We start from the raw sequence: 13,451 nt of genomic DNA, 5'->3' as shown, positions 1-13,451 counted from the left end.
TAGAAAGGGGCTAAGTTGAACATGTTGCCTCTTAATTCACTCTGGCTGTACTGTGCAGGATAGATTGGAGGGCATAAGAAGGTGGCAGAGAAACCAGGTAAATGCTATCGCAATGCCAATAACACATTGGCTGATTCTTCAATCCTATGCCCCTTTGAATTGGTCTTTTCTATGTTAATTTGTTCTTAACTCAGGAGGTATCAGCAGGTTCCTTATGTAACATTATAGCCAGCTCTCAATTAGGAGGTAGGATGGACTGGAAAGACCACAGGGTTGGACAAAGAAACTTGTCCCACATTCCAACTCTGCCCCTGAAGTAGATTGCTACAGTAATACTACCAATTTGTTCAAGCCTCACTGTATGCATTCCCCTTTTGAAATGTGACTTCTCTGGTCTTTCATGAAGAGATTGACTTTATTTTTCTACCCCTTGAAATCTGGACTAGGTCATGCTTCGGTAAATGTGACAAAGGGAGAAAATTAGAAACCTCACACATTAGGTTTGCCTTCTCTTGCTCCTGGGAATCCTTCTGCCAGCATGTGAACAAATATAGGCTTACCTGACTGGAGACAAGACCCTGTGGAGTGAGACTCTGGTTTTCTCAGTAGAGTGTTTTCCAACACCAACAACCAATTCTCTGACTCTCTGGACACCATCTGGCTGTTCAACAATTCAGCTGAATTCTGACACTATCTATCCAGATGTAGTGCAGACCCCACCGCTTAGTTAAGGGCACAGTCCCACAAGACTGCCCTCCACTTCAGTCACCAACTGAAAGTCCCAGACCTCCTATACTTCTGACCAACTCACTATAAATCAAAAGCTGCCATGATTCCCTCTGAAGACTTTATAATTTATTAGACTGGCTCACAGAACTCAGGAAGCCACGTTACTTACATTTTCTGGTAAAAGATACAAATGAACAGGCAGATCAAGAGGTCCATAGGGCAAGATCTGGAAGGGCCCCAAGCACACATGCTTCTGTCCGTACTGAGTTTGGCTGTACCAACCTCTCAACATGTGAATGTGTTCACCAATTAGGAATTTTATCAAATCACATTGTTCAAGAATTTTATGAAACTTAAATCTCCCAGCCCATCCTCCATTTTTCCTAGAGGTTGGTGGGTAGGGCTGAAAGTTCCAACCCAGTAATCAGTTGTCCTTTTAGCCACCAGACCTATCTTGAAGCTATCCAGGCATTCCATCCTAAGTCATCTCATTAGTATAAACTCAGGTATTACGTAAAGTGACTCATTACTAGTAACAAAAACAGTCCTACCATTCAGGAAATTTGAAGGGTTTTAGGATCTCTGTGCCAGGAAATGGGGGATAAAGACCAAAACATATTTCAGTTCTGCATTCCCAGCTAGGACCCCAGGCAAGTGTGTGAGGCCACCCCTAGACCAGCCACAGTGAAATATATCCAAAGAACGATCATCCAGCCACAGAATAATGGGAAATAGCAAACATTTGCTATTTTAGTCCACTAAGTTTGAGGGTGGCTTGTTACACAACAAAAGCTAACTAATATAGCACTTTATCAGCCATGAAGAAAAAGGGATAAAATAGTTCTACTAAGAACATGAGAAAGATGATTGTTGTAATTCAGAATGAATTTAATCTTGAGCTTCGTGGGAACCAAGACAAATAAAAACAAGATGGGTTACAGAGTTTCCATTATTTGAGAAAAGAAGTATATCAGTTCTGAAGAGGTGAGAAACAGTTTGATGGGCTAAGAAAGGATAAATGGTATGTCAGTATTAGACACAAAATGCCATAATATATAAAAGTGTCTTCACATTTATAAGCATAAGAAAAAAATCATGTAATTCTCTTACATTAATCTTCAATATAAGTCAAGATAATCCAGCATGTCATAAACATTGAGCTTATTAAACTCTAAAGGAATGATTAACATGTCTATAAAACTGGAATTTTTAAAAACATACTTTTGGAAAGAGCTGGGTATGAAGGTAAGTATTTACACTTGGAAGGATTTTATTCTCGAAACCCCCATGTCATTCTTTTGTAATACAGCCAGTCTTCACAGAATGTAAGTTCCCCTTATTTAAATAACTTTCACTTGAGTGAAATGAAACTAGGTTATTTAAATTTTTTAAACCTAAAAAGTTGTATTTCTATAAAACCCATAATAATGTGAATGTAGCAATAATGAATGAAATTCGGACTTCAATGTTTAGCTTTGATGTTAAACTATTTTTATGATTATGAACTATTCCATTGTCTTTATTTATATAAACATACTCTATTTATAGGACCCACACTATAAGCCATGTACTCTAAGTGCTTTACATATGTCAATTTATTCAATCCTTTCAATTGTCCTGGAATCTAGATATTTAATGCTTGTCCTAACTTGACCCCTAAATGGCTCCTCTTACAGGTGCAGGCTTCCACTGATGCCTACATAAAAAGTCAAGTGTCTTAAATCAATGGGGAAAGTTTTGAAAAATGACCTATTTAAACACAAATCAAATTACATCCTTACCTCACACCTTATGCTAAAATAAATTTGTGAAAGATTTAATCAAGACCTAGATGTAAAGGGGAGCCCTGGTGGCTCAGTCGTTTAAGAGTCCGACTCTTGGTTCCAGCTCAGGTCACGATCTCAGGGTTTGTGAGCTCAAGTCCTATGTTGGGCTCTGTGCTAACAGTGCAGAGCCTGCTTGGAGTTTTCTCTCTCTCCCTCTCTCTGCTGCTCCTTGCTCTCTGAATGAATGAATGAATGAATGAACTTTAAAAAAAAGGAGTTAAATGTAAAATTAAGCCATAAGTTAGGTGATTTATCTCAGGGTAAAGAAGAAACCTATATCAAACAGCAATTAAGGAAGTTACAAAGAAAAGTGGTAACAAGAAAACAGTTGAATATATACCAATGAAATAATGCTCTTACTTTCTTTCCCATAGGAGTATAAACATTACTGGACAGAGTTGAGAGGAACTACACTTTTTTTTTATTCTGACAAAAAAAGTCCAACAGTAAGTAAACACATTTGACTGGTTCAATTTTTTCCAATATAGACATGTTATATAGTTTTATTCATTTGGGTTTTTCTGTCTCTCAAGAGTAAAGATATTCTAGTAAAACCAATTCAAATAAGAACGTTGATATCTGTGGATACTATCAGATATAAGACCTATGGTAAAGTTTCCAGGGCACCTACGAAGAAGATATAAACTTGTGTCTTTAGTTTTGCATTTTTTTCTTTCTTATCCCAATGGTAGAAACTTAGTTGAAAAGTGAAAATTTTAGCTAGGTAACAAGATACAACTTGCTTAATGCCAAGGGGTAGCCTTAATTTCCCCAGTTTTTTATCTTGCTGTATCATGCAGTTATTATCCGAAAGAAACTAGATGATCCCCAAAGCCTCATAACATAAAATATGTCACAATTTAATTTTTCTAGGGAGACGAAAACATAACCTGCTAAAGGGACTTCTAAGAGCTTAAGCATGAGAATAAAGAGATTCTGAGATTTATTTATTAGTATTAATTTCAAATAATTTATTTTTAATTTTTTTATTTTCACATTTATTTATTTTTGAGAGACAGAGCGTGAGCAGGGGAGGGGCAGAGAGAGAGGGAGACACAGAATCTGAAGCAGGCTCCAGGCTCTGAGCTGTCAGCAGAGCCGGATGTGGGGCTCAAACCCACGAACTGTGAGATCATGACCTGACCCCAAGTCGGACACTCAACCAACTGAGCCACCCAGGCGCCCCTATCAAATACTTGATTTATATTTCAATTTTTCCAAAGATCAAAAACTGTGTATTTCATTTTTCCCACAAATAAAATGTAGCGTTTTAGTGTCAAATGTTTGCCTACCATGGAATGCTATACCTGTAGGAGATTTTATGATCTAGTAACTTGTTTAAATACAAACATTTTGTACCATGGATGCAGTAGCCCACAGTTCTTGGAACATCATTATTACATGCCCAGATTTAATGAAAGAGACAGAAAAAGCAGCTTTTGTGATGTATTCCACCTTGCAGGTATTTTAGTGCCATTAGTGGTAAATTAACCAGAAATCATTTAAAAAACAAACAAACAAAATGTGTTGAGCACTGGGTGTTACATGTAAGTGACGAATCACTAAATTCTATTCCAATATTACACTATATGTTAACTAATGAGAATTTAAATAAAAGATTGAAAAAAATAAGAACATGCAAAAACAAACAAACAAAAACAAACTTAAAATGATGACTTTCACCAGAGTTCTGGACAGGTAAGATTCATATGGAGGTGTTTTCAAATGCCATAATAAATTTTAATAAAATGAATCCCTCTGTTGTGCCTTCCAACTTCCTACTGATGTCAGTGAGACTATGAGAGACCCTGGTCTAACCCTTGTACAGTATACATAGTGGGTGAGTGAATAGTTATTGCTCACTTGCTACCTGGCATGAGGCAGTACAGCTTAGTGAGTACAGCTTAGTGACTGCCGCCTGGTCTTCAGGCAGACTGCCTGGCTTGTTATCCTGTCTCTGCCACTGTGAACTGTGGATCTTGGGCTAGTTACCGAACTTGTCTGTGTCAGTATATCAGACAGGGAACTGGTAGGAAACAGATGACATCTCAAATTGGGCATTTTTTTTTAAGATTTTATTTTTAAGTAATCTCTAAACCCAACGTGGGGTTCGAACTTACATATGCCCCTAACCAAGATCAGGAGTTCGTGCCCTACTGATCAAGCCAGCCAGGAGCCCCTCAGATTGGGCATTTTTGAAGAGAGCTTAATGAAGATGCTATATTCAAGGTAGTGGACAGGATATAGGAAAACTACAAAGGATAGAATAGAACTCTGAGGCTAGGAACAGTTCCCTACTTTGATGCCCAGAATTAAAAAAAAAAAAAGTGGGAGAAGAGTGAACAGAAGTGTATGAAGATGACTACATTGAGAGGAGTAAGATCTTTGACTGAGGAAGCAATTGCATAAATACCTCACTCTCCTCAGGCTTCTGATCTCCTGCCAGTGTTAACTAGGGTCCAACCCAATGGGAATAAAGGGACCCTTGATGTTGTCCCCACAGGTCCCTCTCCTGTGCACAGCACTGTGTGGTAAAGGGATAAAAGGAAACCCAGGGAAGCAAATAAAAGATCTTGTCCAACATCATTTCCAAATCCCTAAAATTAGGATAAAAAGAATCACCCATTACATGAGGTTATCAAAAGGATTAGACGAGATAATGAATTTAAGGACTTGAGAGATGAGCTGCCACATAGCACGCATTCAAGCATTTTACAGACATTATCTCATCTAATTCGCATAACAACTCTTCTGAGTGGTATACTATTTTAATCACCACTTATAGATGAGAGTAGTCAAGTTTAGGGATTCAGAAGTTGTACAAGATCAGACAGTTAATGAAAGGGGTACCATCCAGGTCCTGCTCCTGAGCCAGCATTCTTAACCACTATGCCATGAACAGACTGTTACAATGAAATACTGCAGAATTGTCCATCTACCCATTTTGTTAAAAGAGGGTGCAGACTTTAGGAAATTTGGGGAGGGGGCGATAGTCTCAGGAGAAAGAATAGAGATAGAACAGGCGAGAAGTGGAGATAATTCAGCTTATAGTAGGGAAGAATTTAAAGCTGCCTTGACATATTTGAAAGACTGTCAGGAGGTCATGTGAAAGAGTCAATGAATTCGTTTCATGTTATTACAGAGAAAGAGGACTAGGACCATTGGATGGAAATTAACTGGAGGAACGACTGTGCCTTGCTAGCAGGCAGAATGGCATAGAGGCATAAGTTCCATGTTGTTTGAAATATTCCAACATAGACAGGATGGCTACAGGGAGGGATGCCGTGGAGGAGATTCAAGCATCAGATGGCAGCTGGATTAGACAGATGACCTTTAAGGCTCTTTTCAACCCTACAATTAAAAAAGAAAAAAGATAAAACTTCCTTTCTTCTAATCAATAGATCAGCACTCTATCTAATTCGGCCACTTCCTCCTCTGTTGCTTCCTCCTTTGTCTCAGCAAAGTTTACTTAGCTTAATCTAGACAATCCATCAGAAAAAGATTTGTGTGCAATTTTTTTAATTCTGTCCTGCTTCCCTTATACCTTTCCATCCATTTTTAATTGCTCTTTGTCCATTGAAAATAAATAGGTCAACCCAAACGAATCCACAACTTCATCATTATAGAAATAGGTCTGGAAAAAAAATTTACTTACTTATTTTTCTGCCTTACTTTATTCAGAAAAATAAAATAAGGACACAAAGCAGAACCTAGTAAAATAAGTTCTATTGGGCAAAACAGAGGAAAATAAAAAAGTCAAGAATGAGGCTAATTCAGAAAAAAAAATTATGCCATAAAAACTCTACTATACTTACTGGAGGTGGATTTGATCTTCCCACACTAGAGAACAGGTCCGATCTGACCAGCTGCATACAGAGTAGCCCATATATACCAGTTGTTCAGAAGAAATATTCTAATTGTATTGGGCTAAGAGAGGAATTTCTTAATAGGATCCTTATAACCAACGATGTGATAAATGTTGAAGAAGAGCATTCTTGAAAAAATCATGTGTATGAATATATGTATACAACTTTATTATAAATATTACTGATATAAAGAATGTGTAGCACAAAGTTGAAAAAATAAACTATACAATTTTTAAAAATATTTGCTTTCTTAAAAAAATTTTTTTAATGTTTAATTTGAGAGAGAGAGACAGAGTGCAAGCAGGCATAGGGAGAGAGAGAGAGGGAGACACAGAATCTGAAGCAGGCTCCAGGCTCCAAGCTATCAGCACAGAACCCAATGTGGGGCTCGAACTTACGGACTGTGAGATCATGACCTGAGCCAAAGTCAGACATTTAACTGACTGAGCCACCCAGGTGCCCCTACAATATTTTTTATTATAGTTTCCATATAGGTAATTGATTCTCACAGATACTTTCATTGATCTTTCTGAACTTGGATCCACAGGCAACTAAAATTGCAATTCAATCATGATTTGACAAATGCAGTTGTCTTCCAATCTGCTGTTTCCCTAATAAATTTGTCACTAAATGTGACATTTGATATGAATGTCGACTGATATTTTTGTTTACATTAATGATAAGAGGAAAGCAAAGCAATAATCATGTATGTTAGAACTTCACCTATTTTGATAATGACATGGGTAAGTTCTTTGCTAAACAACATGATAATTTCTGAATCATGGGACAATATTTTGTCAATTTTTTTTTGTTCTGTTCACAATGAAAAAGTTTCAAACACAAGAAACTTTAACATTTTATCTGCTTTATTAATATTTTACCCCTCACTTTGCTACCCAGAGCCCAGCAAACTGTGGCCCTTGACCCAAATCTAGCCACTGGCCTGATTTTGTACAGTCTATGAGCTAAGAATGTTTTTTACATTTTCAAAGTGTTGTATGAAAACAATAAGAATTTGCAACAGAGACTCTGTGTGGTCTGCAAACCTGAGACATTTACTATCTAGCTTTTGCAGAAAAAAAATTGCTGGCTCCTAGGACAATTAACAAAACAATAAATCAAGCCCTAATTTGTAAGGTTTACCAATTTCCAAGGTGTAAATACTCCCACCACAGCTGATTTTAAACTATCAATGTGACTTTCCTGAATTGGGAAGAAAGGTATGGTAATACACTGTTAGATAGTATTTCCCTCAAACAGAAACGAGGATGTAAATAACCTCAAGGGCATAGCAAATACAATGTAGTAATATAATTAGAAAATAATGAGTTTTGAATTTTAGTTACCTTTGTTTTTAATATAATTGTATGTTTATATAATTTAATTTTTAACAGCTGTGTTTAGTGACTGGCTTGCAAACTTCCTAAAAATGAAAGAATCAGCTTTTGCAAAGTCATGTGGGCCAGGTCCAGCACACCATCACAGAATACATCTCCAAATGCCTTCTGAGTTCAGAAGGCTTGCGATGCCCAGTTGAAAGCCAAGATTCATGCAAGGTCCAAATCAGTTATGTTCCTCCTTTCTAGAACTAATGTATGTTACCCATGGAACAATTTAATGAGATTTTCCTTATCTTTGCAGTATGTTGACAAGTTAGACATAATAGACCTCACATGCCTTACTGACCAGAATTCAACCGAAAAGAATTGCGCAAAATTCACCCTTGTTTTACCAAAAGAGGAAGTGCAACTGAAGGTGAGTGAGGAGACGCAATTAGTTGGAAACAAGTTGTTATAAATAGCACTCGCCTCTTCACAACCCACTGGGCTGAGGTAAAGAGGAATCGTAAGAGGACCTGCCAAGTCTCATTCTTTGTTCGTATTTCTTGCCTCTTGCCAAAAACTGCAGTTTTCCAAATAGGGATTTGAAAGGGCCTGTCCACTTGTTTAGTATACAAGCACATTGAAACCATACACTTCTGTCCTCTGACAAAGTCAGAGATCCCACCTGGTGTTTTTAAGAAGTTGTTCTTGAGTTGATACTTACCAAGTTCCCAGATGAATCTGAGACGTGTCCAACATGATACATGCTTGGAACCACTGAATTAGACAAACCCACATTTCACAAATCGAGAGATATTTTGCAAGGCAATTGGCCTGTACTGTAATCTTCAAAAATATCGCTGTGAGAAAAGCCAAAGGAAGGCCGGACACCTGTGTCCAATTTTGGAAACTGTGGCGTATGACAGCTATATGCAGTGTGTGATCCTGGACTGGATTCTGGGCTAGAAAAGGAAAACAAAAAACTATAAAGAACATTACTGTTACAATAGAAAAATTCAGAAAAGAACTGTGTATTAGATATACACCGTTTGTGAAAGATGGTATTAATCTCATAAAACTCTAAGCCCCACACGAGCAGAAATTTGTTTGTTAAATTCATCACTGTACAGCTAGCACTTGCACAGAAAAAAAGTTTTTCTTGAATTGACATTCAAAGCGAGCCAGTTAAAGTCAACCAACAATTACAGTGTTAAATGTATTGTTGCAATTGAATAAGAAGTTGTTCGAGTTGGCCTTGCAAGCACTGCTCATGAATCTTTACAGTACCGTAGTCCCCCTCCCCCCCTTAAAGTGGTTACAGTTACCCGTGGTCAACTGCAGCCTGGAAGCAGATGGTCCTCCTTCTGACCTTATCAAAAGGTCAGTAGTAACCTAACACTCCACCACAAGGCCTACGTCATTCACCTCACTTCATGTCATCATGTAGGCATTTTATCATCTCGCACCATTGCAGGAAGAAGGGTGAGTACAGCACAATAAGATATTTTGAGAAAAAGACCACATTCACATAACTTTTATTGAAGAATATTGTGATAATTGTTTTATTCCATTACTGTTGTTAATCTCTGTGTCTGATTTATAATTTAAACTTTATCATAGGCATGTATGTACAGGAAAAACATAGTATATGTAGCGTTTAGTACTATCTTCGATATCAGGCATCTACTGGGGGTCTTGGAATGTATCCCTATAGATAAGGGGGAATACTGTACTAGGAATCGCTAGTTAGGAAATCTAGGCCCTACCCCTAACCCTAGGCCCCAGATTTTTTGTTTTAAGCAAACTTCCCAGATGATTCTGATATGGTGGATAAAGAACACGAGATTGGAATCATATGTCTGGGGCTGAATTCTGGCTGTTTTATTCATCAGCTGTGTAATTGTAGGCAAGTTACTTAACTCCTTTATGCCTTGGTTTCTTCATCCACAAGTAAGTCTTTACTCAGATGTATCTCTCTTACTGAGACTACCTGCACCATTTTATTAAAATTGCAACCCTTTTCCTCTCCCCTAGCCCCTAATGACATTCTCAATGAAATTCTCAATTACCCTGCTCTACATTTTATTCTCCCATTTATTTCCTTCTGACGCTACAATATTTACTTACTATTCTACTTATGATATATTATTCCATAACTAGATCCAAAATTCCAGAACAAGGATTAGTATTTTGTTCTCTGATGTGAACCAGTACCTAGAATAGTGCCTAGCCCTTAAGGTACTCAATAAATATGTTAAATGAGCAAATCTATAAAATAAAAATTTCTTAAAGTACCTTTTGCAGAATTACCATAAAGATTAAATCATTTAATGTGTGAAGTACTTAGAACAGTAGCTGCCCCTTATAAATACTTAATAAATGTTGGCTATATTAGTAGGACTTAGAGCTAAGAATTGGAAATTTTTAAGGACTAACTATATTGGTCTTACCTGGTTGCAAACTTAAAGCCAGTCAATATTAAATACCAGTGGGGTGGATCAACCATTAACTCACACATTGCAGAAAAAAGTGAATAACATTTACTTTTTTAAAAGTAAATGTGTATGATTTTACTTGTTTGGTAAGCAGATAGATTGAAGCTATATACTTCTGACAAAAGAAAATAGTTTTGGAATTTCATAACATATACATTGTCTTAAACAAAAAGGAAAATGAATTGTTTCTTCCTTTCAACTAATTTAAAGTGCTTTAAAAATTACAACTGACTTTTTAAAACAACGTGCTTCAATAGAAAGATATGCATTTTGTCAACCTTGCTGGGTTTTGATAGCTTACACATTTGGAGTCTTATGAAACAATCATATGAAATTCTAAAATTACCTGAAGTTAATAAAAGTGTTAATGTTCACACTTATGTCTTTTCTTCTTTATGTTTTTGTTTTCATCTTCAGACAGAAAACGCAGAAAGTGGGGAAGAGTGGAGAGGCTTCATTCTTACAGTAACAGAGGTAGGAAGGACATTACTTTTGATTGATTCATTAATTCAACAAATATTTACTGGACACTGACTATGAACCATACAGAGTGAAAAGGGTAAAGTGAAGATACAAGAATTGAAAAAGACAGATATATACCCGTACATTTACTCATGAAATCTATATTTGTATGAGGTGGATGGAAAGGAAGAAAGGCAATAAACAAAATAGTTTAAAATTGTGATAATTGTTATGAAGAAAATAAACCAGGCCATGTGCTAGCTAGAGAGTAACAGGTGGTCAGGGAGATCTACTTTTTGGTCTTTTGACACAATGGTTCTTTGTATATGTTGATAGTTACAGCTTATATAGCATCATCTAAAATACTTTCCAATTCCTTTCTTATTCATTTAATACATATTTATAAAATGCGGAGATGAATTTTATGAAAAACATAAACAATATAACAGAAAGACCATCAAAATGAATATTCACCTTTAAACATTTGTTTAGTTAGTCTTAAGACAAAAGGATGCTTACCTGTTCAACTCCCATGGCATCTTCTCAGAGACAAATAGTAAGATCTGCTTATAGTTAACAGTTGCAGCAGGATGTCTACCATTATTTTAAGTGAAGCTTCTGTAGCAACTGTCTTATAAACATTAGGTACTTTAAGAGCCAGCCCCCAAAGAAGGATCATGTTCTCTGATACTTTTAGAGAAGAAGTCAGGTAAGTACAGACTATCCAAAGCGAGTTCCTAAGTAAAGGCTTTGCAGTCACATGAGATAAGCACTGCACTTTACTGAGATGATGGATGCTGGGTTTTTTTTAGGTTTCCTTATTTATTTTAAGAGAGAGAGACAGTGCAAGCAGGGGAGGGGCAGAGAGGGGGGTGGAGAGAGAATCCCAAGCAGGCTCCATTCTGTAAGCACAGAGCACAAAGTGGGGCTCAATCTCATGAACTGTGAGATCATGACCTCAGCCAAAACCAGGAGTCAGATGCTTAACTGACTGAGCCACCCAGGTGCTCTGATGCTGGCTTTTTATATCAGCCAATAACAGGTGAAAGTTGGACGTTCAGCTACCATGTAGGGAAGTCTTAGGAGGTTAGAAAACTGGACGAGTTAAAGATGTGAAAGACATTTTGACTTGTGTGGAGGAAGAAACTCAATGGGGAAGTCCAGTGATGTTGTGAAAAAGCATCTTTGTGTGACACAGCACTTTTATATTGGGATACAAGTATCCCAAGGGTATATGAGTAGGTATCAAAGAGAATACCAAAACCACTGGAAAGCCTTGGGGTGCATCTACCTGGTACACTAATTATGTTTTGGCAAAAAGAAATTGTTTTTTAGTTTTTTTCCTTAAGTTAAGGATAAAAAGCATTATTTTAATTAAAATGTACATAATTATATTACAGAATGCAAAATAAAATTCATGTGAATTTCCAAGAGAAGAACAGTTATCTTAAATTTTGTGCTGTATGAATTTTGTTTTTTACTAGGTTCCCTGAACACTCTGTGTACATTCACACCATACTGTTGTTAGGACAGCTTTACCAGAAGTTCGAGAAACATAGACTGTAGTTGAAAGAGCAGAAAAAAAAAAAAAGAAAGAAAGAAAGGAAAAGAAAGAAAAGAAAAGAAAAGAAAAGAAATGAAAAGATAAAAAAGAAAGAAACTTTGCTTTTGAATTAAATAAACTGGAGTTTGAGTCCACAGTTTTCTAGCTATGTGACCCTGTTAGTTATTTAACTTTTCTGAACCTTTTTCTTTCTCCTGAACCTTTTTTTTTTTTCCTATTTGTAGAGTAGGGATAACATACCTCTCTTATAGTATTGCTGTGAGGATTTGCAATAGCACAATGCTTGGGACATAATAGGCAATTAATAAGCAATACCTTCCTCATTAGTTTCTCCTCATTCTATTATTTTATTTGCTGGATTGGTATATAAGGAAATAACTGTACTGATTATTAGTTAGCTTAGCTAAGTTATCCAGAAAAAGTCTCTAATCATTTTTTATTGTGTACCCTTATTCTGTTTTTATTTCAAACTTCACAAACACACATATATGCACATATATAAGATATAAACAATAGGAATTAATAAGCACATGTAAATAGGCCATAAGGAGATGTAAATGAGGGGTACGAATATCAGGAGGGTATAGGTTACTCAATCCAAAATACATCTCTAGAGAAGGCTAAAAGAAACTAAGTACAACAGTATCATAATCCTAATGTGTGAATGAAAATTTGAAATACACACACAGATACACCGAAGTCTAGACCTCTGGCTACAGATGCTCGGTCATCTAACGAATAGTTCCATCTGAACTCTATGTTGCCATATGGCTGGTGCAGCGAATTCCAGGTTAGCTGTGGGACAGCAAGGCACCTCACTGGTACTTTGGGACTTAACTGGCAGCAAGAACTAGTGAGGTCAGAATGAAAAATGAGAGATATGTTGTTACTTGAATTAGCCTGTAGTGCAAGGTGGGTAGACTTTGCTATGTGCCAGGCCAAAAGGAACAGTTCTAGGAAGAAGGAAGAAGATTGGGCACATTGTGCAAGTTAAAGCTTTGTGGTTGGCTTGAAGGCAGTTTTTTTTTCTTATGTCTATTTTTAAGAGACAGAGACAGAGAATGAATGGGGGAGGGGTAGAGAGAGAGGGAGACACAGAATCCAAAGCAGACTCCAGGATCTGAGCTGTCAGCACACAGCCCAGTGTGGGGCTCGATCTCACAAACTGCATGATCATGATCTGGGTC

At 36.9% G+C, this 13,451-nt stretch overlaps 1 protein-coding gene across 3 annotated transcripts in view; it reads left to right on the top strand.

The window, feature by feature from the left end:
• STAP1 (signal transducing adaptor family member 1) overlaps positions 1-13,451 on the top strand; it is a 54,642-nt gene that overhangs the window by 17,680 nt on the left and 23,511 nt on the right. For all 3 annotated transcript variants that reach the window (XM_053217285.1, XM_015074506.3, XM_053217284.1), the window contains exons 4-6: positions 2,930-3,001; positions 8,063-8,176; positions 10,656-10,712. In XM_053217285.1, the coding sequence (XP_053073260.1) occupies positions 2,930-3,001; positions 8,063-8,176; positions 10,656-10,712 (243 nt within the window). The remainder of the gene's footprint in view (positions 1-2,929; positions 3,002-8,062; positions 8,177-10,655; positions 10,713-13,451) is intronic.

This window comes from Acinonyx jubatus, chromosome B1 (assembly GCF_027475565.1).
Source record: "Acinonyx jubatus isolate Ajub_Pintada_27869175 chromosome B1, VMU_Ajub_asm_v1.0, whole genome shotgun sequence".
NCBI classification, from domain to species: Eukaryota; Metazoa; Chordata; class Mammalia; order Carnivora; family Felidae; genus Acinonyx; species Acinonyx jubatus.
The sequence above is the reverse complement of the archived record's forward strand: the minus strand, read 5'-3'. Positions and strand labels throughout refer to the sequence as shown.